The 26,259-nt window shown below is 36.4% G+C and overlaps 2 protein-coding genes across 2 annotated transcripts in view; one reads left to right on the forward strand and one right to left on the reverse strand.

Moving 5' to 3' along the window:
* LOC116158809 (uncharacterized protein K02A2.6-like) overlaps window positions 1–26,259 on the forward strand; it is a 217,487-nt gene that overhangs the window by 150,923 nt on the left and 40,305 nt on the right. The gene's annotated exons all lie outside the window — the stretch shown is intronic.
* Window positions 1,798–26,259, reverse strand: part of LOC116158822 (XK-related protein 4-like) — a 41,570-nt gene continuing 17,108 nt past the window's right edge. The window contains exons 2-3 of the mRNA XM_031471669.1: window positions 13,048–13,376; window positions 1,798–2,634 (exon numbers count right to left, since the gene is read on the reverse strand). Coding sequence (XP_031327529.1) covers window positions 2,027–2,634; window positions 13,048–13,376 — 937 coding nt within the window. The 3' untranslated portion in view covers window positions 1,798–2,026. The remainder of the gene's footprint in view (window positions 2,635–13,047; window positions 13,377–26,259) is intronic.

Raw genomic sequence — 26,259 nt, forward strand, 5'->3', positions numbered from 1 at the left:
CATGCGAAATTATGGCTTACTAGTAGGCTTGGGACACTTCGCGACCCGAAGGACCAACATTCAAATGAGTATAACTTTTGTTTGAAAAGTTATTTTAAAAAACTGTTCGACAGTTTTGTTCCTTAACTCGTTTAGTATGTACACAACAATTTCGTGGAATTATCTCTATTTTCGTTGTCCCGCCAAGAATTGCAGTGGAACTTTTTTTTTCGAATTTTCAAAAACTAATTTCAGATTCGTGATTTTCATGTTAAAAAAACCCCAGATACCAAATTTCGTCGAAATCAGAATTTTTTTTGCACCCTAGTTTAGGGGTGCGCCCTTTAGGGGTAGGAATTTTGAAAAAAAAATTGCAAAATCGGAAAGAGCATACCCAAAAACCTATTCAAAGACATGCCACCCGACTTTGTAACTCTTATGGTTGCTGAGGAAAAAATTAAAGAAGAAATGCAGATTTCAACACTCTTTGGGGGGTGGCTCCCAAACGAAACACGTTGGACCCTCGGTTTATTTGGAAAAAGTGCTTGTTTTGATGCCCTCTACAACCCAATTTTTTTTTTTCGAACGGTCGTGTAACACCCTGTATAACCATTGAATAAAAACACTATAAGAAGCCTAACCCCGTGGAAATAAAGCGCGGCAGAGCTTGAACTGAGAATATAAAGGGAACACTGTCAATAGAGTCGATTCTTGAACTGAGAAGAATGAGAATTTGCTTTCCTCCTATTTACCGCAAAGAGAGTTCGGTGGTCACAACCAATGCGGGTGCAAGGGGATTTGTCGCGCTTTCTTCCATAAGCGTTAGGCTTCTTATAGTGTTTTTATTCAATGATATAACGTAATAAATGCGACCTATTGTAATACGACTATCTTGTGGCACAAGTGGCGACGCGAAGCGTAGCCACGAGTGTCCGCAAAATAGGAGTATTACAATAAAGCATTGTAACACGCGTTTTTCATACTATTTTTTCTACCTATTTAGGTGCTTTAATTTAATTAAAAAAATCATTATCAGAAACTATAGAGAACATTAGAACTAACATGTTTTATGTTGGGAACACTTTTTATGCCGTTAACTTTTAGGTTGGCAGCGTAGTAAGACTGACATTTTGAAGTTCAAACATGGAAGTACCCAACGAAGTACCTACTTGTACTAACTAGTAACTGCCAACTTAAGAGATGAGTTACCAAAAAAAACGACTATAATCACTGTCTTTGTACAACTCCGAAAACAGTTGTACAAAATCATCATTGTGACACCGAAATAGAAAGAACATATTTTTTTTTTTTTAATATTGCCTTTATTTTCAAAAATGTACTGCATACAATTTTCATCCCCATAACAGTTTTATGGAGAAAGACAAATACAAAATACATGCAGCGTCTTTGTATAATAATAACAGGAATCTCCAACATTAATATCTGTTGTAAATTTAATCAAACGTTTCTCCTCAAGTCCTAACAACTGTATTTGGAGTCACAGTCAAGCCACTAAATTTGCAAAATTCTGAAAAGTTTCATATCACAGAAATTACTGTAAACTACCACTACAGCATATAATAAATATCATTTGGAGGCATTATTCCTTTGTGTTTTATTGGTCATTTAAGTATGGAGTGTCCTGAGTTTTTAGTTTGAAATTCTGGTAGCGTAAAATAGATAGGAATCTATCACAATGTATTTTGCCACCACAATGCATCATAAGCAAACTTGGCATCCATTACAAAAGTTTCAAACTTTAACACTAAAGGAATAGAAAGTTAGGTGAAAATAACACTACACCTAGAACAATTGAAATGAAATGTTCTAACAAAGTATTCTAAGAGATCTTGTACAACAAAAGAGATAGACCTAATTTTAAAAAAATTAATAAATAATTTATAAATAACTTCAAATTAATTACATTAACTCCTAGCTTCAAATATAAATTAGTTTAGACTAAAAGAAATATCACCACTGGTATCAGATCATTGAAAGGACGACAAGAAGCAAAAGGGAGCACATAATTGTTAATAAGAACCAACTGTCAACTCATGTCTTGCCTCGACCTACCAACAGTGTAACCGGTACTTGGATGGAATACCTTATAGTACAAAATCATAAATATAATTCCAAGAATAAATGGTATAATATTCAAATATATCACTGGCTTGTAGTAGAGGGTAGTCATAAGCTCGGTATCGCGTTCCAAAATCCAAAAGACATTCGCGATTGTGTTTTCAAAGAACAAAATTAAGTAAAAGAATAAATATTTTATAAACGTTTTGCCCTCGGTTAAATTCACATATGTAAAAATATAAACCATGCCGAATATAGCAAACAGCGCCGAGTCATAAATTTTGTTCTTATTACAGAAGTTTGTTTCGGTCGTTCCAATATGTAACCAAATTGTCATAACCAACCAGTGTACAAATAAACCTAATACAGTGTAATTGAGATATATCGATGATATAACACTAATACAAAGTATGCGAGAGACAGTTACAAGAAAATGCCACATGAATTGTATAATAGTGCCCGCCCAGGAGATATTATTTTTGTCGTTTAACGAAACACGAAGCAGTCTTTGGTAGGATGCCATCGACCACGCCATGCTCACAAAGGAACTTCCGATGGATAGTAACTGGTGTACAACTGCAAAAAAACAAAATGATAATAATTGTCCACTAAAGCTGAAGGGCTAACCACTTGTATGCCACAGTTGTTCAATACTAACCGGCATTTACTCATCAGCATTTAATTCATCACATCAAATACAAAGGCTTTTATAGGATACATACTTTCATCCAAAGTTATCAGATTCGACAATTTGGTTCCCTTTTCTTCTTCTTTAAGAGCTTGACAGATCCATTGAGAAATTGGACCTTTGTGAGTCTGCCCAGAACAAACAAATAAACTTAGAAGTGAAACGTAAACGGGAACAACCGAGTACAAATACAATACGTTTGGAGAACATTCAATAGATGGCGCATAGTTAGCGTGCGTGTTAAAGCCATAGATAGATATATAAACATAGATATATAAATACCTAGATACAGCCATCCTTAACAAACGTACCTCGGTTTTTAAAAAACATATCAAAGCAATTTGTACATCTCTCCATTACTTTCTAACCAAGAAGAAACATGTTCTATCTCTTTTTATTGCATTAACCACTATGTTGTACGCGAATCGGACGCTTAAAACAAACTTAGCGCGTCCCATAAGTCATGTGACAGTTGACACATTTCACGATCGCGCGAAATCAAATCTAACTAAAAATATTCGCCCTAAACATGATGGGCGGTTTTTTCACTAAATATTATGTAATTATTGCGTTATCAATTAAATACGAATAACATTAGTGCTTGCCCTAATGATATACGCGTCCATAATTGTTATTCCTGAAATAGTTTTATTACATAGAGCTACGTCATTCAGATTTGGGACTATGTTTACCTTGTTTGGCATGATGTGCTGCAGTGAATTCATTGCTGGCTTGCAGAATATCAAAAAACCGTAAGTAAGTAAACTTTATGTTCAACATTTCAATTTTAATTGCCTGGTTTTAGGCGTAATGGTAACGGAGATTAAGTTGCGACAGGAAGTGAATTCGTTCCCAATTATCATTTTGGCCTATATGATGTTGATGCAGTGCGTTTGTATCATGATCACAAAGAAGGATCCGTGCAACATTCTTAGGAAAACGAGATTTATAGACTGTGTGTGCGTGCAATATCAAATTTTGGTCGCTACGCGTTTTGCCTACCTTTCGGCATATGTCCAATCGGTGGGGTTTCTTTTTGAAATTATAGTGCTAATTGTAGTAAGTAAGCTACACGTGTACATTTATTTAAAATAAATACAACATAATATATATTTATTCCAATAATAACATGGAATCCCATGGTACAAATTCAGCAAAAGCTGCTCTTCCATATGCACCATGCACATAAATAAGTGGAGTGACGTATAAAATAAAAGTAACACTTTTTCAACTAAAAATAAAACCTGTAGGTACATACACCATAGTGACATTAAAAACAAATATTAAATAAGTAGACGTAAAATCACATGAGAAAAATAAAAATAAAAGGTATAAGGAAACAAAATCTTAACTTTGTGATGTAAATAGAATATTAAACATTTCAAACTTAAATTTCTTACTGGTCAAACCCTTGAGAGACGAAGGTACAGTGTTGTATACCGAAGCCATATTGTAACTAAATGAACGGCGGAATAAAGATGTTTTATGCTGGGGTATAGTGAGTAGACCCCTATGCCTTAAGTTCAAGTTATGAATATCTGTCCTATACCTGATTTTATTGTATAAATACGCTGGTTGTTTGTCAGTAATAATTTTGTGAAATAAGCTGAATTTATAGTTCCGTACCCGCAACACCGTACCGTAACGTTTGGAATTAAACCATACTTGTTGCGCGTGAACATTTATAGTTGGCGTTAACGTTGCGTTAGAACGGTTACGGTACGTAGGAAATGCCCAAATCTTATTTCTTACGGTCAATCGTGCTAACGCGCTTGTCTTCGGTAGTACTCGGATAATTCAAACAGCTGAGTTTATCCTGACGTTCGTTTCGTTTATTTACAATAATTATTGACACTTTGTTGGTTATTATTATTTTGAAATGCACGTTACTCTTACTGGCTGATGACATACAATGACAGAATTCGTTACGCGCTAATGTGCAAGCTGCCGCTTGCCACTACGCAACTATAAATCGTATTATTTTCGTTAACGTAAGATTTTACGGTTCCGTTCGTACGTTATTACGGCTACGGAACTATAAATCCGGCTATAGTGTCGCAGACTGAAGGTAGCGTCTGTTTGCCATATTGAGCCAATGGGCATCTTTTAATTTATGAGAGATGTGATGATAATTTGGAATGCCATACGCAAATCTGAGGCAAGAATTTTAAGAAGATTTTAAGAATCTTAACAATGATATCCAATTGGTGATAATACTCATTTAGTGAACATTCATTACGTTTGTAAAAGTTCACAACCCGAATCATCTTCAGATGAAATTGACAAATCTGAATCATCACTGTCATTATTAACACCAGGCGCTTTCTTTCGCCTACTTCGCAATCATGATTTCGAGATCGTGATTCGTAGGATCACGTTTTACGAAAGAACGCGCGAATTTGAATCAAAGTTTGGTTAAGTTTACGTAGCGCACATTTGCATTCGAATTACGTATTTTTTGTTTGGATTATGAAAATAATTTAAATACAAGTGGAAGTACTTGCACGATTATGCTCCTCTTCAGTTACAAATATTGGCTAATCTAACATTGGAGCAAAAATATCCTTGCATTTATAGGTTAGGAATTCGTGTCATAAAACTTTTATGTTCAGTTTGTTCACGATTTTAGCAATCATGATTATAAGATCACACTTCGAAAGAACGTGATTTGACAATCCAAACGCGTTTGGATCACCGAAAGAAAGCGCTTACCATTGAATAAAAACACTATAAGAAGCCTAACCCCGTGGAAATAAAGCGCGACAGAGATTGAACTGAGAATATAATGGGAACACTGTCAATAGTGTCGATTCTTGAACTGAGAAGAATGAGAATTTGCTTTCCTCCTATTTACCGCAAAGAGAGTTCGCTGATCACAACCAATGCGGGTGCAAGGGGATTTGTCGCGCTTTCTTCCATAAGCGTTAGGCTTCTTATAGTGTTTTTATTCAATGTTAACACTTATTATAAAGTTCAGAAACATCAACCAATATAACTTCTCTTTTAAATTAATCACTTTCCACATGTAATTTTTTCAAATTGTTCATTTGCCAGCTTTCTAAGTAACATTTTAAATGTAACATTTCTTGCTGCTATGCAATTTAAATAAATAAAAAGGCGGTTTATTTATGTTGTAAAGTCTCAAATCTGATAATTTTCTGTGTGATTTGTGCTAACAATTTGATTGACAGTTATAATAAATAATGCGAATCTTGTCTTCCATGCTCAGGGTACCTCTATAAAGGATAGCGCTATACGTAATTAATGTGCCGAAAGTGATGGTAATAGATGGTACGTCCTTTTGAACTATGTTGGGGTATGGCTGTATCTATGTATTTATATATCTATGGTTAAAGCACTATATTATCTAGTGACTTTAGTGCGTATGCGCCATTATGGGCCAATTGCACCGTCACAATTAATGCCCAAATCCTATTTCTTACGGTAAATCATGCTAACGCGCTTGTCTTCGGTAGTACTCGGATAATTCAAACAGTTGAGTTTATCCTGACGTCCGTTTCGTTTATTTACAATAATTATTGACACTTTGTTGGATATTGTTATTTTGAAATGCACGTTACTCTGACAGATGACATACAATGACAGAATTCGTTTCACACTAATAGCGTTTTCGATTGGCAAAACTCGTACTGCACGAGTGTTGCACGAGAAACTGAAGAAATCCATGTGAAAATTGCTCTCAATGGAACATAAATATTCGTAAATATTTGTTGTCATTTGTCCATAACCTCATTTTAGATTTAGGTAATCGACAAATCTCTATTCTAAAAAATGACAAACGATTTCAGTATTATTTATGATAAACGATGAGGAATATAAATTTGAAATTCCTGTAAAGGACCAATTTTTGGCTTTCAGTTTAATGAGTATAAGTGCAACTTTTTGTAAAATAGAAGTTATGGCTAGTTCATCATCTTCGCTATCGCTAGATGACGACAAAAAACACTCCCAACGCAAGTAACAAATTCAAATTGTCGCACGTTTGTTTTGAAAATTTGTTAACTAGCAGCTCCACGAGCTCTCGGACCTCGTGCGTCGAAATTTGCACTGAGTGCGTAATTGTTGCATCACATTTGCCAATGGAACACAGAAAATTGCCCTAAAATTACCAATAGAACGTAAAAATTGCACTCATGCAGCACGAGTTTTGCCAATCGAAAACGCTATAATACGCAAGTTCATCTCTTACCACTACGGTAACTATAAATCGTATTATTTTCGTTAACGTAAGGTTTTACGGTTCCGTTCTTACGTTTTTACGGCTACGGAACTATAAATCCGGCTAAAGTATTCCTTAAAGTTAAGCATAACTTAAACACCATAGCAACGATTGTCTTAATCGTTGCCATAGATTATAAGTTCGACTTATAGCGTTTTCGATTGGCAAAACTTCTATTTTACAAAAAGTTGCACTTACTCATTAAACTGAACGCCAAAAATTGGTCCTTTACAGGAATTTCAAATTTATATTCCTCATCGTTTATCATAAATAATACTGAAATCGTTTGCCATTTTTTAGAATAGAGATTTGTCGATTACCTAAATCTAAAATGAGGTTATGGACAAATGAAAACAAATATTTATGTTCCATTGAGAGCAATTTTCACATGGATTTTTTCAGTTTCTCGTGCAACACTCGTGCAGTACGAGTTTTGCCAATCGAAAACGCTAATAATTTTGTTGGTGCGACTGTGGCTAAATACACGCTAAAGGCGCGTTTTCACGAGGCGATCTACGTTGAACGGCCATTGAATCGAACGTAAATTGAAAACAAGTTGAATGTGTAAACCGAATTTCGATTTAGCCGTTCGATGCAGTATTGCGATTCGATCAAAGTAGAAACCCTGTCTACTTTTTCGGTTCGATCACGGTGGAATGCATATCAACTGCCCGTGGTCGAATGTGTAAACAACTGCGGTCGACAAGAATTAGCTGATCGTGCGGCGAGCCGGCGACACAATTTGTGTTTGTACAAGACCAATAACAAGTACGACGGTCACGTCCTGATGCTAGTGAAGTGTCCGTATAATTAAAAAAATTACATTTTCCATAATACTCGTCATTCGTCAATATGGGTGAAAAGTGGACAGACGCTGATATGAGCAAGTTCTTAGATATTTATCAAAATTATGAGATATTATGGAATCCCAAACTAGAGCTGTATAGGAATAATCAGGCACGAAAAAGTGGCTTGCAAGCTGAAGTTATCGATCAACTAAATTGAACCATGTAAACGCGATCGATCTATTTTTCATTTTCAACTAAAGTCGTTCGACCGCAGTCGCTCGATTGGAATCGACCCGTGTATACGCGCCTTAAGTATGAGTTGTAACGTTTCAAGATTAGAGTTTAAACTTCAAATATAAATTAAATTTGGCGGTGAACGAGTGTTATGAGTTAGGCGATAGTGGGAGCGGGTTTGGCATTTTTCTGGGTAGACAGTCTTAGATAGCACAAACGAAAAGTCGAATAATTGTTATGTTAGAGTTTTACTTAAGAGCGAACTAATTCAGTACTACGGACTACATTACGTAAGTGTTCCTTAATTTGAGATAAGTCAAAAACAATTCCGTTTTTAGGATAATTGCCGATTCGTGCAAGGCTTTGTTGCGAAATAGATTCTGGACCGCATTTATCTGTCAAATCAATGCAATTGGTATTGTGCATATTTAGCAGCCAATTTAAATCTTGAGCCGTTTAATACCTGAAGTAAGTTTAATTATAAATGTATTCATACTCTTAAGACGCAGTTCCATTTAGGGCTCTATGATCTTTGATCCCTGATATCTAATTTCTGGTCTCCGATTTACGATTAATGGTCAAGCGATATTTCTGATCTTGAAGAATCGGTAGCTGCCATTGGGATTGGACCATTGATTGGCAATCACGGAAGCACGCCATTTTGCTATCGCCATTCGGCCATTCGACCTCTGTGCACCTGGTTCCCACTCGAATAAACAGCTAAGGATAATCACCATTATCATTATCATTCACACGCATTCTCTCATAAACGCTCAATCTAATCTCATTCCAAACGTCCATTTTGTCTACGTATTTATATAAGTTAAATTAAGAATAATTAATAGAATTGTGATAGTCGTTACTAGAGTAGAGGTACCTCCGCAAATTACAACAATAGTCAAATTAAACTTACCCCTCGGAATGGAAACAGGCAGTCATCGTCCCTATACCGAAACCAGGAAAAGATCCGCTACTGGCACAGAGTTATCGCCCTATTAGTTTGACATCTTGCTTGGGTAAACTGTTCGAGAAAATGGTTAATGTGCGGTTGCAAACACTTCTTGAAAACTACAATGTGTACGTACCTTATCAAACTGGTTTTCGGAGGGGACGGTCAACGACTGACCATCTTGTCAGACTTACTGACAGAATTCTAAGGACGTTTGACAGTGGCGAACACCTGGTTGGGGTATTCTTTGATATTAAAGGCGCATTTGACATGACTTGGAGATATTGAATACTCCAAAAACTCTTTAAGTATCATATACGCGGTAACCTACCAAAATTTATCAAATCCTTTTTAGAAAACAGAACATTTGTTGTCAGGGTGGGCGACGCCTATTCAGAGGTACAGGTGTTAGAGAATGGGGTGCCACAGGGATCAACACTAAGCTGTTCCCTATTTGGCATTGCCATTAATGAAATAGCAATGGGTGTCACCGAGGAAATAGATAAATGCCTGTACGTTGACGATTTGATGATCTGCTGTTCTGGTAAAACAATCGGTGCCATAACCCGTAAATTACAAATGGCAATAAATAAAATATGGGAAAATGCAAGCGCTGTAGGATTGATGCTGTCGGAAGAGAAGACTAAGGCCACTCACTTCTGTCGACTTCGTAAACCTCACTACGACCCAGTCCTGTTTATGATAGATCAAATTATATGTGTACCCCAAGAGGTCAAGTTCCTGGGGTTAACATTTGACAGTGAATTAAGATGGTCTAGACACCTGCAAAACATTGTTACCACAAGTAGGAGGTTGCTGAACATAATCAGAGTTTTAGCTCATAATAAATGGGGTGCGCATGCCAAGACTCTACTTAACATAAGAGCATTGATTCTATAAAAAATTAATTATGGTAGCCCTGCCTACCTCACATGCGGTAACAACACTTTATTAGGAGCACTAGATAAAATCCAGAACCTTGCAATAAGGTTACCCAACAACTCCTGTCGCCTCACTTCACGTGGAAGCAAACATTCTTCCTTTAACTCTTCGCCGAAAGCAGATTCTGGTAAACTATTATCTCTAGATAATACCCGAACCATCACTTGCTTACAAATGAGATGACAAATGCTCGTCTAAATAGATGTAGAACGATAGGAGAAAGAGCTAGAGAAGAACTGAGACACTTAGAACTCCATGAAGCAAATTTTGCAGATTTGTTCGAGGCAGGCTTGTAAAAGCTCAAATAAATCAGCGTTGGAGTGACCAGTGGAGGGCATCTGACACATTCTTGAAGAGGGTCAAGCCCAGCCTAGGACCACTGTTTCTTGTTAATACGAATCGTTCCGCCTTGATAAAACTATATAGACTCCGGCTTGGCCATACTGCCTTGACACATGGTTTTTTGTTGGCCGGTGAAGATCGTCCTCATTGCGTAAGGTGTGATGTAAACCTAACACCGGAGCATATAGTTTGTGTTTGTCCAGAATACCAAGATGCGCGTAACATCTATCAAATAAGTGACATATGGGAAGAAAATTTTAGCACTGTACATAAATGCTCAGAAGTACTGCGATTTCTAAGCACCATAAATGTGATAAGTAAACTGTGATAAAATGTTTGTAATATGTCCTATGACTGTACGTTTGAGCTGAAAATCTGTGATATATATGTAACTAGTAGGTATGCATTTTAAAACTGTGATATCTTAGCTGCTATAAGTAGGAAATAGATCGGCAAATGGCCTTAGAAGCCGAAGCCTCAGGTGGGGTTTTAGTGGGTATGCCCAAATAATCTACTTCAATTTATATTGTATTCATATTTGTCCTCGTCCGATTCATCTGTCGGTCGGCGAGTAACGTCAAGGCAGATTGGCGCCCATTTCAACGTAAAAAAAATAAGAGTCATTAGAAACCCACGACCCAGTGTAAAACAAACCTGAGCAGTAACCAGCGGCACCAAGTAATTCGCTTCAGATCAGGCGATACAAACTGGCGCCCAACGTGGGGTGGTGAAAAAGTTACGTGGACGTTTGGAATGAGATTAGATTGAGCGTTTATGAGAGAATGCGTGTGAATGATAATGATAATGGTGATTATCCTTAGCTGTTTATTCGAGCGGGAACCAGGTGCACAGAGGTCGAATGGCAATAGCAAAATGGCGTGCTTCCGTGATTGCCAATCAATGGTCCAATCCCAATGGCAGCTACCGATTCTTCAAGATCAGAAATATCGCTTGACCATTAATCGTAAATCGGAGACCAGAAATCAGATATCAGAGATCAAAGATCATAGAGCCCTAAATGGAACTGCGTCTTAGAGTATGAATACATTTATAATTAAACTTACTTCAGGTATTTTATGCAAGAAGCGGGAATATTGGTACCACTGACCTCCTATACGTAACAAGAGGCAGAGAGCAGCGCATTTTCAGACTGACAAAAGTAAATAAATCATTTTTTAGACAATCGCTTCAATATATAGGGCCTAAGTATTTCAATCAACTGCCCAGTGATATAAAATCCTCCCATAATATTACCGCTTTTTGTAATAAGATTAAATCATGGCTATTATCCCAAGAAGACATCAATGTACTGAATTATGTGTTGTCCTAATGCTGCTATATTCAGTGTTATCTTTTGTGTAGCAATTATTCAGTTTTTCAAATCCGGAAGCCATATTAATATCTTTTGTTGTTGTGATTTGTTAAATACCTACATAAAATATGCATGTACCTCATTTTTTATAGCATAAGATTAGCTTAATTTCTGTTAGACGGCATGTGGAGAGGCATTTTGTTTTCTGTTTTTACCTTAGTGAACTGGACTCTGTACTTTTTATTTTTATATACTTAAATATTATCTAGCGTCGGTCACTTACTACTGGTATCTGTGACCAACGTAAATCCGAATTTCTATACCTTTATATATTTTGTAAACGATTAATGGCGGAATAAATTCCTTATTTCCTTATTTCCTATTTCCTATTAAACGGCTCAAGATTTAAATTGGCTGCTAAATATGCACAATACCAATTGCATTGATTTGACAGATAAATGCGGTCCAGAATCTATTTCGCAACAAAGCCTTGCACGAATCGGCAATTATCCTAAAAACGGAATTGTTTTTGACTTATCTCAAATTAAGGAACACTTACGTAATGTAGTCCGTAGTACTGAATTAGTTCGCTCTTAAGTAAAACTCTAACATAACAATTATTCGACTTTTCGTTTGTGCTATCTAAGACTGTCTACCCAGAAAAATGCCAAACCCGCTCCCACTATCGCCTAACTCATAAAACTCGTTCACCGCCAAATTTAATTTATATTTGAAGTTTAAACTCTAATCTTGAAACGTTACAGAGTAAAGTGTGTCTATTAAAGTAAACTGTGTGCACTTATGGCCGTTTGCATCGACAAATTTAAGCGGCGCTTAGCTTAAGCGTAGCTTAAAATCCATGGCAACCATTGTCTCAATAATCGTTGTCATGGATTTTAAGCTACGCTTAAGCTAAGCTCGGCTTAAATTCGTCGGTGCAAACGGCCAATATACTATTTCGTTATTCCCTTTGGTATTTTTATTGTTGACTTTAGAAAAAACTTACAAAGGAAAAAGTTGTAGATAATTAAGTACCTAACACTGAAGAATGACCAATATTTTTTTATATGTCACACTATTTCAGTAAGGACGACGGGTTCCATAACAAAATATTTGATAAGGTTGTGTATCAAAAAATTGAGCATGAGTAAAAAAAATTGTGTCACATGTTTACAAACCCAGTATTTTAAGGTTCATGTTTAGGTAAGCTAAGTGATACTTTGTGTAGTAGTGCTAGTAGATCGATAGGTCTCAAATGGACGCGTCAGCCCATAGGGCATAGAATCAGAACTTTAAATTCGAATACTCAGTAAAAATGGTAGGTCTTGGGGCGGCGCCTAATGTGGGGGTCAGAATTTCAAATGGCCTGAGCCATGGTTAAGACTTTTACTTCTACACATGTACTACCATTTACCAAAATTAAAGTAATCGCCATTTACTCGACATTCACAACATTTACCAAGTGATCAACCCCTCTAGCTGTGCCATACATACATGTAAAACCGTGTATTCCCTTGCCATGCGTATTAAAAATAATCCCCAATTGTAGTATTTGCTGGGGCGCGGCCTCGAGAAAGCATTCCAGCACTCTCAGCAAGGCGACATCCGAATCCTCCTTAACCATTAACTCGTAATACTTTCTTTGACACTCAAAATCTCCCGATTTCTCGGCGTTCCTGGATTTGAGCGCATATCGAAGCGCGTCAAAATATCGAAGAATTGGAGCTAACTGAAAAACGAGCACCAGTAAGCAGCACACTCCACGTTTCGTGAACTTCTTGGTTAACGTTGTTTTCGGTTTTTCATTTTGATCCATAACGTACCTGTAAAAATTGAAATTTATTAGTAACTCATTAATTTAAAACATTTGACATTGCATTGTATTTAAATTCCTCAGTGATGAGTCCAGATTTTTGAATGTTGAGTCAGTGTAAATTTCATGGTTTCGTCTGCCAAATTGCAGACAAGGTTTAAAGTATAAATGAATTTGTGTAATATACAATGCGAATTAGATTCTTACGAAAATATTGTCATAATAAAATTAGTTGTATCTATCACACTTAGCTTGGCAAAGTGCATAACTTTTTGGCAAATTTTCAAATCCCTTTGGCAGTTAAGTAAAGTCACTTATGTCCTTTTATTTTTTAAAATAACGTTTTGCATAAATATTTTAACACTTTGATCCTTTTAATGTAGGTACAAACATTTACCAAGAAGAGATGAAGAAAATATGGAATGGCACAGATACTTACCTCTCTTATTAGCATTTATACATTATTGATGTCTGCATATTATCCTATCAAATTCAAGGTTCCTGACCTAAAACGGGAATAATTAAATTAGTGCTACGGTTTCGCGCTTTTTACATGTTTGAAACCTTCTAATTTTGAACATTGAAGGTCGATTCTCACTTGTGCTGCATTTAACTCGGCGACACGATACAATGCCACGCTGCAAAGCGGTGCTAAATAAAGATTTCATGTTTTTAAATGAATGCGTTCTCATTCTCACTTTACGCTACACTACGAGTTTACGCGATGCTTCGTCGCGCGGCAAAGTTTGTATTGTTTCGTGAGCGTTTTTTTAGCGCATTTTTTAAGAATTAAAAAAAATGTGCTATTGTTTGCGTTTTGTCCGTCCGTCCGTCCGGACTCACTTCTACCGTTTTCGAACTACTTCCAGGGGAATGGTCCTAGAGTCCTGGAATTTTTTGCAGTAGGTATAGCCTATACCTTGAAGGTGTGCCAGACGGCCATCAAATTTCCCTGTCTAAAATGGGCCCCCCCCACGAATTATTTCCTGAGATGACGGGATCTTGGGGGGGGGGGGTTAAAAATTAATTTTATCTCTCATTGTATTCTAATGAAAGATCTCGACAGAGGAATTAATTTATACTAACCATAGTCTATATAACCATTGGGCATTTAAATAAAATTTGATACATAGCCACTTGGAATAAACGAAAATTTAACGCCAGTTTCAAAATTAGGTTTTGCGCATGCGCAATGCCAACTTTCTGAATGAAATTTGATACATAGCCACTTGGAATAAAATCAAATGTAGCGCCATTTTCCAAATTTGGTTTTGTGTAGGATGTGCAGTGCCAACTTTCTTATTTATGGAAGAAATTTCGTAGGGGTGTTTAAAAAAATGCGCTTTACCTGCGCAAGGGTTGTGCACAATGTGTACTTGTGTGTGTATGTCGCGAAACACAAGTATGAATCTACCTTATACGTCAATTCTCTCAAATTCTCCAGGTCGCTCCAAGTTGATTTTTAGGTTCAATTAACAAAAAAAGGAAGGTGACATACTGGGCGCACGCAATTCATAAGGCTTAGTATTTTCTTCCATATGTTTTCCTTTTCTCCAGAATTGCTCTTTCATATAGTACCAATTATGAGGTTAGAACAAACCAAAATAGTTTTAGACCGGGAGGCAGCGTACATAAGTAACTAAACCATAAGCGACAAAAAATTCGACAATACAGGCTGAAAGTACGTTGAAAACTAATAATAAAATCACTCGTCTGCCAGTCGTAAGTGGCAGCATTTAACTTGGGGCGGCGCTGAATAGGTCACTTCTTTAGGTGATCAACTAAATTACCAAACTATAAGGGTCACGGAAAAGATTTGTATCAAGAAATCCCATTTTTTCCATAGTTTTCAAATATGCTATGGCAGACGATTTCAAGTGCAGCGTTGGTAGCGAAAGACGCCCTCCAATGTAGGGAAAAACACCCCTGAACTAAACCATGAGGACTGTATAAAAATTATACATAAAAAATTCCTCTTTTTGTCACTACTTTAAAATATATCCTGGCAGACGATATTAAGTGTAGCTTTAATAGTGGCAGACGTCTTAGAAGTTAAAAAATTTAGGTATAGTAAATCCCAGCGAGTGCGAGCGTGTGAGAGATAAGCGCGCGAGAGCACAACGAACAGAGATAGCTATAGATTTACGCACCGCTTGGAGTTACCAAACGAATTAAATTAGGGAAAATAATAAATTGTTTATTTCGCTATAAGATTGTCGGTATTTCTTGAATTCTTCTCAGACTGAGAAACAGAAAACTTGAAGAGAAAAGAAGATAGATCTTCAGCTCGTTCTAAACTATCCTCTGACTCCAGTTGTAGATGTTGTTTTAATCGATGGATTATTTTTTTTTGCATCTTTTAAAAGATCTCCGGTAAACCTTTGAGCGATTTTCTGAACACATCCTCGGCAAGATTTGTGCTGTGTCAGCGAGAGAAGTACATCTTACTTTTGACAGATAGTTACCCCTTCCATGAAGGGCGCAGAACATGATCGTTGGGATCAAAATAAGGAAAGATTACAATCCTACTCAATTTCTGTTTCCACTCAGAAGCAGCCTGCAAATTTCATAAAACCACTTCGCAATGATAGCTCAAAGTCTCTCTTATAGATTACATATACCGTTCATAGGCAAAAAAGACCTGTTGTGCTTTACTTGGAAGGAAAGTTGTGTTTGCCTCATATGAAGATAAGTGCTATAAATTTGTGACAAGGGAAGATGATGTGGTAAAAACTGAATTGTGCTGCAGCCACTAAGAGGCAGATTCTCAAATAATTTACCATCTTGGTAAACTACCAACAAGTAGCAAAGTCATTATTAGCGCTTCCGATATGGATATTGCTGTTATTGCTTTGGGAAATGTAAAATTGACGCTACCATCAAGGTATAGATGGAAGTAGGTACTAGGTCCTTTTCCACTAACACGCAGAAATTCATAAATCTTCGAGAGATGTTCGTGAATTTGGGTGTTGATGTGTGTAACGCGCGTCGCGCAGGGTAACGCGATACCGGGTTCCCACGCATTTACCGGATGTATGACTTGTGCATGGTCCTCATGGTTCATTCATCGCAATTTGGGCGAATGCCACCGAAAAATGTCCGAGTTTCTACAATCCGTTTGATTGAAGTGGATGGAACTATGTGAATCAGAAGTTTAGAATCAAATGGTTTGAAAGATCTCAGTAGTCAGTATCCTATCGCTATCTCTGTTGGTTATGCTCTCCCGCGCTTATCTCTCACACGCTCGCACTCGCTGGGATTTACTATACCTATTTTTTTTAACTTCTAAGACGTCTGCCACTATTAAAGCTACACTTAATATCGTCTGCCAGGATATATTTTAAAGTAGTGACAAAAGAGGAATTTTTTATGTATAATTTTTATACAGTCCTCATGGTTTAGTTCAGGGGTGTTTTTCCCTACATTGGAGGGCGTCTTTCGCTACCAACGCTGCACTTGAAATCGTCTGCCATAGCATATTTGAAAACTATGGAAAAAATTTTTTCGTACATATATATAAGCGGGGAAGTCCTTTAACAAAATGAGTGATAAGTGCAAAAAATGTGATAAAAATGTTTCGACGCGTAAAGCTAAAATTCAGTGCACCGACTGCCAGCGATTCTTCCACGGAAGCTGTGTGAACCTATCACAAGACGATATAGACCTTCTTACTTCATCAAGCGACATCTGGCGGTGCGATCAATGTAAGGTCCATATGCGAGACGAAACAGTAGCTGACAACCCTACTCCGAATATCGAGGATGTAATGAAACTATTGCAGGAGATGAGGAAAGAATCCCGCGATCAGGTAAAGCATTTGGAAAATGAGCTAGGAAAGTCGGTGGAAGCTTGCCACGAAAAGATTGACGAACTTTCGCAGAAAATAGAAAACCAGTCTCAAATACTCAGCGATTATGAAGATAAAATAAGCAAGTTGGGTCAGGAAAATATCAATCTACGCGCCAAGGTGAAGGAGCTCGAAACACGTCTCGACGACTCAGAACAGTATTCCCGTGTGAACTGCCTAGAGATCAACGGAATACCGGAACGGAACCAAGAAGACGTCCCGGAATTAGTGAAAAAGGTAGGAAATAACCTCGGCTGCCCAATAAACGATGATATGATTGACGCCTGTCACCGCCTAGGAATGAGACAAGAAGGAAGAACACGAGGAATAATTGTTAAATTCGTAAGGAGATCGATCAAAGAAGACCTACTTCAAAAAAGGAAAGTCAAGAGAAACTTCAACACCCGGGACATCGGTTTTTTGGACGGGAACGCCGAATTGGTTTATATAAACGAGAGTCTAAACCAAGCACGAAGGAAGGTACTAAACGCTGCAAGGGCTGTGAAGAAGGAAAAGGGATACACTTTTTTGTGGGTGAAAAACGGTAAAGTGTTCTTGCGGAAAAAAGAAGGCGACAAGGCGATAGTTCTCACCAACCTGGAGCAAGTTGCTACGTTGCAATAACGGACATAGTTCTCGGCGACAGGATACGGACACGAACAGTTTTTTACCTGTAAGTAATACCCTATTGCAAATATTATTTTCTCCTGGACTAGAACTTTGAGTTTATGGAACTGTATAAAATAGAATTTTTGTTTGGAATAATTAATAATAATAGTTATAGTTTTTGATAAAAACATATTTAACTTATACAGCAACAGACTAATTGTAGTGCACCAAAATATAAGAAGTCTGAGAAGAAATTTTGATATTTTTATGCTTAAAATTGAAAATCTAGAGACGAAACCAAATGTTATTATAGTTTCAGAAATATGGGTAGAGGAAAGTGAATTAGGGTTTTATGAAATTCCAGAATTTACGCTCTATGCAAAATGTAATCATAATCATCGAGCAGGAGGTGTTGCGATTTATGTGAATACCTCCTTGTCCTGTCAAAGGATAAATAATGTAAATCTAATAACAGCTGATTGCGTTCTTTTACAAATTAAGTTAGCTAACAATTATTTAGTTGATATTGTCGGATTATATAGACTGCACGAATACAATGAGACCCGGTTTACAGATGAGTTCGAACTGTTTCTACAACAAATAAAAACGAAGAATGTAATTATAAGTGGTGATGTAAATATAAATTTGTTAAAGAAAGACAGGGTTTCTGAATATTATTTGATTAAAATGTCAAGTATGGGTTTCAAGTCTATGCTTTGTGAACCAACAAGGATAACTAGGGACTCGGCTACCTTGATAGATCATATATTAGTTAGACGCAACGCAAATCACAATTTAGACTGTAGTTCTATGGTAATTAGCTGTGATATTTCGGATCATTGTATGACCGCAATCTGTGTGAAATGTGATCGTCAATCACAATCAAATACTGTTCCAGATGTAAAGCCAAAGATTGAGTACAATATATTAAATAAGCGTCTCAGAGAAGCTGACTGGTCTAACATGTACACTACCCATTCAACATCTCTTGCTTTTCGAGCCTTTTTAGAAATTTTAAACAAATGTATATTGAGTTCTACTAAGGTAAGGCACTTAAGCAGAAAATACCAAAAATTAAAACCTTGGATGAACGAAGAACTACTAAAGATGGTGAATAAGAAAAACTCCTTGTACAAAAGGGTTTTTAAATCGCCAAATAATAATGTGTTGATATCTGAATACAACATTTTTAGGAACAATGTTGCAAGTAAAATAAAAGAAACAAAAACCTTGTTTTATAAAACCATGTTTGAGTGTAATAAAAACGATCCCAAACGTCAATGGCGTACTGTAAAAGAACTAACAGGTGAAAATGTTAAGAAAAATATTACAATAAATCTCAGAGATAATGATAATTCAATAATCAATTGTCCAAAACAAGTAGCGTGTTCACTGAATAACTTCTTCTGTACGATAGCAGATGATCTAAGACAAAATATTGTCAAAGATAAGACAGACATGAACGGCGATATAGAAAAATTGTTGCAAAATAGTTTTTTGCATAACCAAAATAGACACTCTCTATTTCTTTATCCTACCGATAAGGCTGAAATAAAACAAATAATAAATTCTCTCGATAACCGTAAAGCTCCAGGATATGATAATATCACCCCAGTATTAGTAAAGAATATCAAGGAAAGTATTTTAGACCACCTCGAATATCTATTTAACAAAAGCATAAGCTCCGGGGAATTCCCGGCCGACTTTAAACATGCTATTGTGATCCCCCTATACAAGAAAGCAGACCGTTTATCACCTAACAATTATAGACCGATAGCTTTGTTGTCAATATTTTCAAAGATCCTAGAAAAAATTATTAAAGTAAGGCTTGTAAAATTCCTAGGAAATCAAAATTATTTTAGTTCCCGCCAATTTGGATTCAGAAACAAATTAAGCACGGAAGATGCATTATTAACATATATGGAGCAAGTATATAATGGTATTAACGAGGGCATGTACTGTGCAGGGCTTTTTGTAGATGTTATGAAAGCGTTCGACACGGTGGACCACTCGGTGCTTATGTCGCGGCTGGACAAGGCAGGCGTGCGCGGTGTTGCCTACCAGTGGTTCACTTCCTATCTCACTGGTCGCTCCCAATCAACCAAGGTCGAGGGGCAGATCAGCGAACCGGCGGCACTGCCACATGGTATACCGCAAGGTTCGGTACTCTCTGGCCCACTCTTCTTGATTTATGTCAACAGTTTGTGCAATGGAAACTTCAAAGGAAACTTGGTGGCATATGCTGACGATACAGCCTTGTTTTACAAAGCTGATACTCCAGACGAATTAAAAGCAAACATGCAATCTGATATCAACTTACTCAAATACTGGTTTACTGATAATTTTATGAGCATGAGTCCCAAAACCAAGTATATGATTTTTACCTTACAAAGGCAATATACTTTTACATCTCCTCTAAAGTATCATGAAATAAACTGTACGTCCCACGAATGTTTGTGCCCCGAGGTGGGGCAAGTTAAAGTAATTAAATACCTAGGCTTAAATGTAGATTCCAGTTTAAGTTGGAAACAGCATATAGACTTTGTAAAATCTAAGTTAATTAAGTATATTAGAATTATGTACATGTTGAAACCCCTATGTAACACAGACTTGATGCGGACCATTTATTACGCTTTAGTTAACTCAAAGCTCGAATATGGTTTGGCGATATGGGGAGGATGCTATTACACAAATATAAAACCTTTAATTATACTCCAGAAATGCTTTATTAGAATTATATGCAATAGGCAACGCTTCGAACACACGGATGGGCTATTTAAATTTACAAAAGTTTTACCAATACGAAATTTATACATTTTTAAAGTCCTTAAGATATTTTTTGTGAGAAGTGGAAATGAATTTAGCTTGACTAAACCACGAGTTCTTAGAAATATTAATGCACCAATCCCCAGACCAAATTCGACGACATTCAAAAAGTTTTACTTATATTTAGCCCCAACATTTTTTAATTATTTGCCTAGAGAAATACAAGAAATAAGGAATAGAAATAAATATCTGAGAGATTTGAAGAGTTTCCTACTAGAAAATGACGTTAGCAGGTTCTTTGATAATGTATGTTAGTAAATTAGTCTTATTATTTTATTATATTTTTTATTATAAATTTCTAATATGTTGGTATAATTATATAAGTTAGTCTGAAATTAGTTGCAGGGACATGTTAAGATATCGCTCTTGTTGTGTGACCGGCCAGCCACTCCACTCCAAGCTCACAAATTATAGAATCATTGTAAAAAAATGCCCCGAACAGGTTTCGACCTTGGGACAATGAATTTATTGGTCCCAGATTGTTTTTATAGGCGATATTAAAGTGGCAGTACTGGATTCTATAAATGATTTTTTGTTAAAGTATTTGTTTACATTAAATATGATTTGGTTCTATCACATAAGTGTAATACTTAATCCTGTACTGTCTTGTTCGTTTAAAGTGGATTAATAAATATATTTTTCATTTCATTTCATTTCAATGGGATTTCTTGATACAAATTTTTTCCGTGACCCATTATAGTTTAGTAATTTAGTTGATCACCTAAAGAAGTCACCTATTCAGCGCCGCCCCAAGTTAATGCTGCCACTTACGACTGGCAGACGAGTGATTTTATTATTAGTTTTCAACGTACTTTCAGCCTGTATTGTCGAATTTTTTGTCGCTTATGGTTTAGTTACTATGTCCGCTGCCTCCCGGTCTATTTGTTCTAACCTCATAAACTAACTTCCCATTTTGAGGATATAATGAACTTCAAGTTACCAAATTAGTATCAATTAGTTCTATTTTACCCTCCTTTCTACGACAGGATACTGGTTAGTGGTTTTTTTCTACAATAGTCAATCAAATGTTTTATTGCGCATTGTGCATCACCGCAGCAGCAGCTTCAATTCTCATATAGCCTCACGCACTCCTGACTGTTAAGACTTTGACGCGCCACCGCGCAGCTCCTACAACGCGCTGTTGTGAGAATTACGCCATTTAAACAAACACAAGCTTCTGAAAGCAGCAAATGTTGCGCTGCGAGACGTGTCGCTTATCTGGGAAATGGCCTTAATAAAATCAAGAAGATGAAAAGCCTACACAACCACTTTCTCCTGGTACAAAATTTAGTAAGCCACAGGGACACAATTCAGTGCAAATTACAAGACTATTCTGCAATCTGCATACACCATTCAGGAAGTTTGAGAGTCTATTGAAAATTCTAATTAAAATATTATATCGCCATTTTTAATCTTTTAACGATCAACGATAATGACTAGAGAATAACAGGAAAATTAATTATTAATTTAAATTATTAAATTAATTAAGTTTATATACTTCTACAAATAATAATTGATTTGACTGTAATTCTTTATTCAATCTTACGCCGTTAAAAATAAAATAAAATGACGGTTTATTAAAAAAACATGCGCATGCAGGTTTAGGCTGCTTGATAGCACCGACCCCGCGCCGGTTGATCCCAACATTCCAATTGGGTTTTCCGCGTTTTTTCAAAAACCTTGAAAATGAACTCCAAGCACATTAAAAAAATTAGTGGTACTCATTTTTTTGTCAAGAGAAATCGTTGTGATTAGCAAACACGATTTTAAAATGAACGGCGTTTGAAAAGTTTCGAATGACCGCCACGTTGCTGTGACGTCGCTACGCACGTTGGCGCTCAGCCGTAGCATTGCTTACAATCGCTTCAGAGAAAGAAAACGTCGTTTTGACGGAAAAAAGCGTCGAATAATTATTGCATTTGTGCCTGGGTGTGATAGCAGAAGTCATCGCGAACCTAATAAATTGTAGGTATATAAACGTCCCAACAGGAAATATACGAAAAAAGTTCGACGTGATACCGCGAGTTTGACATCCCATTTGTATTGTTGTGAAGACGATTCTAATTAATTAAAATACATAATGTCGATTTACTTTCAATCCGTTATCGACGAAAATCCATCGATATGTAATATTGTAATTGCAATTCAGAATATGATTTACTTCGAACTCTGTTCCGGGCATAGGTATCTGTGCCCTTATAGTGCACACATTTTTCTCTATTTTCACTTCCACATATCCAACACCCTAATTTTCTCGTTGAAATCCGTAAGGTGCATACTTTATTAGGTACCTACACTGTACCTTGTACTATACACACAAAACTTGATGTTATACTTCCTATGATAACAGATTTGCTTCTGGGTTTTGACTCCACTCAAACGAGTGGCATGGAAAAACTCACTTTTCGAGAAAAACACTTCAACCTTTGGCGGACTATCTAACTGCCCCTTTACGAACCAGTCAGAACTCAGTTTATGGCAGATTGCCATAATAAGTCGAATCGAACTCCTATCAGTGTCATGCACTAATATAACTCCCGATCGGCAACTTGCGTAGTGACGTAAGCGACGCTCGGTCAATATCGGCATGTCGTCGGTTGCATGACAAAATTTGAAAGTTTTACGATATTGTATGTTGTTTCCTGACATGTTGCAATTAGAAAAAAAAGTTTTGTATATGAGATGTTTAATTACAGGTTATAAACTTTACAGTAAGACACAAAAAAGTTACAATATTTTTTTTCAGGAAGACCCTATTAACAATAAGTGTATGATGTAGTCACAATTTATGCTTCATTGGGCCTTTAACAGTAGCGAAATAAATGTGTTGCAGTAAACGCCATTTCCCATTGTGTGGAGTATAAAAAGAATCCCTCTTAATTGATTTGAATTTTGGGCCCAATTACAAATTTTTAGCCGACTTTGACCAGGGCGTCGATTCCCGAAGATGTCCTTTGTTCACATCGACTGACCTTGATGGGAACGTGAATGTGACTGCATTCTCGAACAGTCGAACCTACCACATCGAGCGATAAGTTAATCGAACGCAACGACTGGTCTAGACCACTCGAAACTGACAAATGACAGTTTAATTCTTGTCTGTGATTGGTTAGCGCATAAAGTTTGTCCACGATTCGGGAATGCAGCTAAACTTGAACTTATCCCTATCGTATACGATGATGACGTCATGGCAGCCGGTCACATCACATGCATATCACGGAGCATATCGACTAACTTCGGGAATCGATGCCCAGGGACGAGGCCGCATCCTTGATGACGCTCGAGTCCGCCCGTCCGTTCCGCCGACAAAACACCCGAGTCGCGGTCGACTGCCGCTACTTTCGTCCGCTAACATGATTTAATTTATAAATTATTTATTGTTCTTCTAAATTAAATTATTTATACCTAATCATTATTCTGCTAATGCTTATTTAATTTTTCAAACCATTTGTGCGCGGACTTACTACCAAAGTTTGTCGCACCAGTACCACATAATTTTTCTTATTTACATTGGATTCTTGGTTCGGCTAGTAAGTGCGCTTATAATTCTTTCTGATTTTAACACAAATAAAAATATCTCGAAAAATATCGTCATCCAAAGAACATATTTATTTAAATAATAATTAATATTGAAAGTGTAATGAGATATATAAATTGCCATTATTGAAATTAAACCCAGAAATATTATTTTTCGTAGGTATATCAAACATCGACCCGCCATAAAAAGTATCACTAGCTCGTTATAATGTAATATGCTATTAGTTTGTATAGGTGGGGCTTAGGGTTTGATTGGGGTTAGTTTTATACCGTTGTACTCCTCTCTAGAAACGGTTTTGAGCATGTGTTGATAATGATAATCATCTGTTGTTTGTGAGGTTACAGCCTATTGTAAGTTCTTAAATTGTCATTCTGCATTGGACATAAGCGTGTAGTATTACGAAACATCTCAACGTATCTCAAAAATATGTGGCAATGTTATGTAAGAAAGCATAAACAGCGATCATGTCGAGAAAAGAAAGAAAATTTAAATCTTTTATAACTGTCCATAGTTAATCTAGTGCGTCCAACCGCGGTGATTGCTTTGCTTTTGTATTCTTCACTTAGGTAATTTATCGCGGTTTTCTTCACTTAGTATCTTACACCTACATTTCCACACAAATAATTTTTCAAATAATAAACGCAATTAAATATTACATTGCCAAAACTAATACATTTCATGGTCAACTGATTGAAAATAGATAATACATCATTTTTTCCATAACACTTATTTATAACGGTGTTTTAAAATACCTATGTAAAGTAGGTAGTCTAATAAACAATGCAATTCCACAACTTTGTATAAATATAAACTACTACCTAAAATCTTAAGTACATAAAAATCCTGATTGACACGACATATACTTTAATTTTAGATAAAAAAAATCTTATTTTTCTGTGTGGCACTATATAAAAGATAGTCGATTCGTCCTTCCTATGGGAACCAAACATCCAATGGGAAATGTGAACAAGAAAAAGGTATGTAACACAAAACAGGTTCTTTATATTATCATTCCCTCTTATATACAGTGAATTTTTTTTAATGCGAACATAGGAATTTGTATGCAATGTAATTTCCCTATGTTCGATTTAAAAAAAAACACATCAATCTATTGAGTAGTTCAAATGAGTAGTAGATACAATTGACAGCTGTCACATTTTTAAAAATACCGCCGTCCAATTTAATTACGAAATCGGTTAGGTTAATGCGAGGGTTAATGCTTAGAATGTCAAGGAGGACACTTCGAACATTTATTGTAATTGTTTTCGTTATTTATTTTCTTATTTTCTTCATTTATGTATTGAATAGATCAAATTAGTAGAATACCAGGTGCACATGACCTACAAATAATTGAAGGTTGGTTCACAATGAATTGTGATGTCAGCACGTGCCATGTGAAGTCAAGTTATCGTAAGTTTAAGAAAAATGTATCCTAAAGTTGTTATGGCCTCACATGGCATCTTTAAAAAATCTTACCGAGTGCTCTTCATCATAAAGACTATGAGTTGCTGTTCATAGTCACACAAGTTGTGCGATTTGGGAATGTGAACCGCACACCTCATAGATTGATGTGTTTTTTTTTAAATCGAACATAGGGAAATTACATTTCATGCAAACTCCTATGTTCGCATTTAAAAAAAATTCACTGTATAATACGAGATATAATATAAATCTATTTATGAACTGCAGCCGCCGAATGCCGCAATACCAAGTATGGACCAGCACCTGAATCTGTTTATTTCCAAGAAGCGAATTACATAAATCCAATTAAACTTGTTTTCAGAATTAATTTTATAATTGAGTATGATTATCTGCGGTGAATCAAATAACGATATTATCTGCAAAGGGCGATCGGCTATAATTAATATACAATAACATGGAGTGACCGAAACAGTACCACCAGTGCACATTATACGAGCGCTCATTGGATATATCTTTTTAAATTCCGTCCATTTTTGGTTACGATTTAAAATCAACTTATTTTATATTCTTCCCGTGCAATAGAAAGTTGGCACTTTGTGATCGACTGATGCAAAAGTCGGTATCTGGTGTAGGTTACTAAAATTAAATGCA

This window comes from Photinus pyralis, unplaced genomic scaffold, assembly GCF_008802855.1.
Source record: "Photinus pyralis isolate 1611_PpyrPB1 unplaced genomic scaffold, Ppyr1.3 Ppyr1.4_LG1, whole genome shotgun sequence".
NCBI classification, from domain to species: Eukaryota; Metazoa; Arthropoda; class Insecta; order Coleoptera; family Lampyridae; genus Photinus; species Photinus pyralis.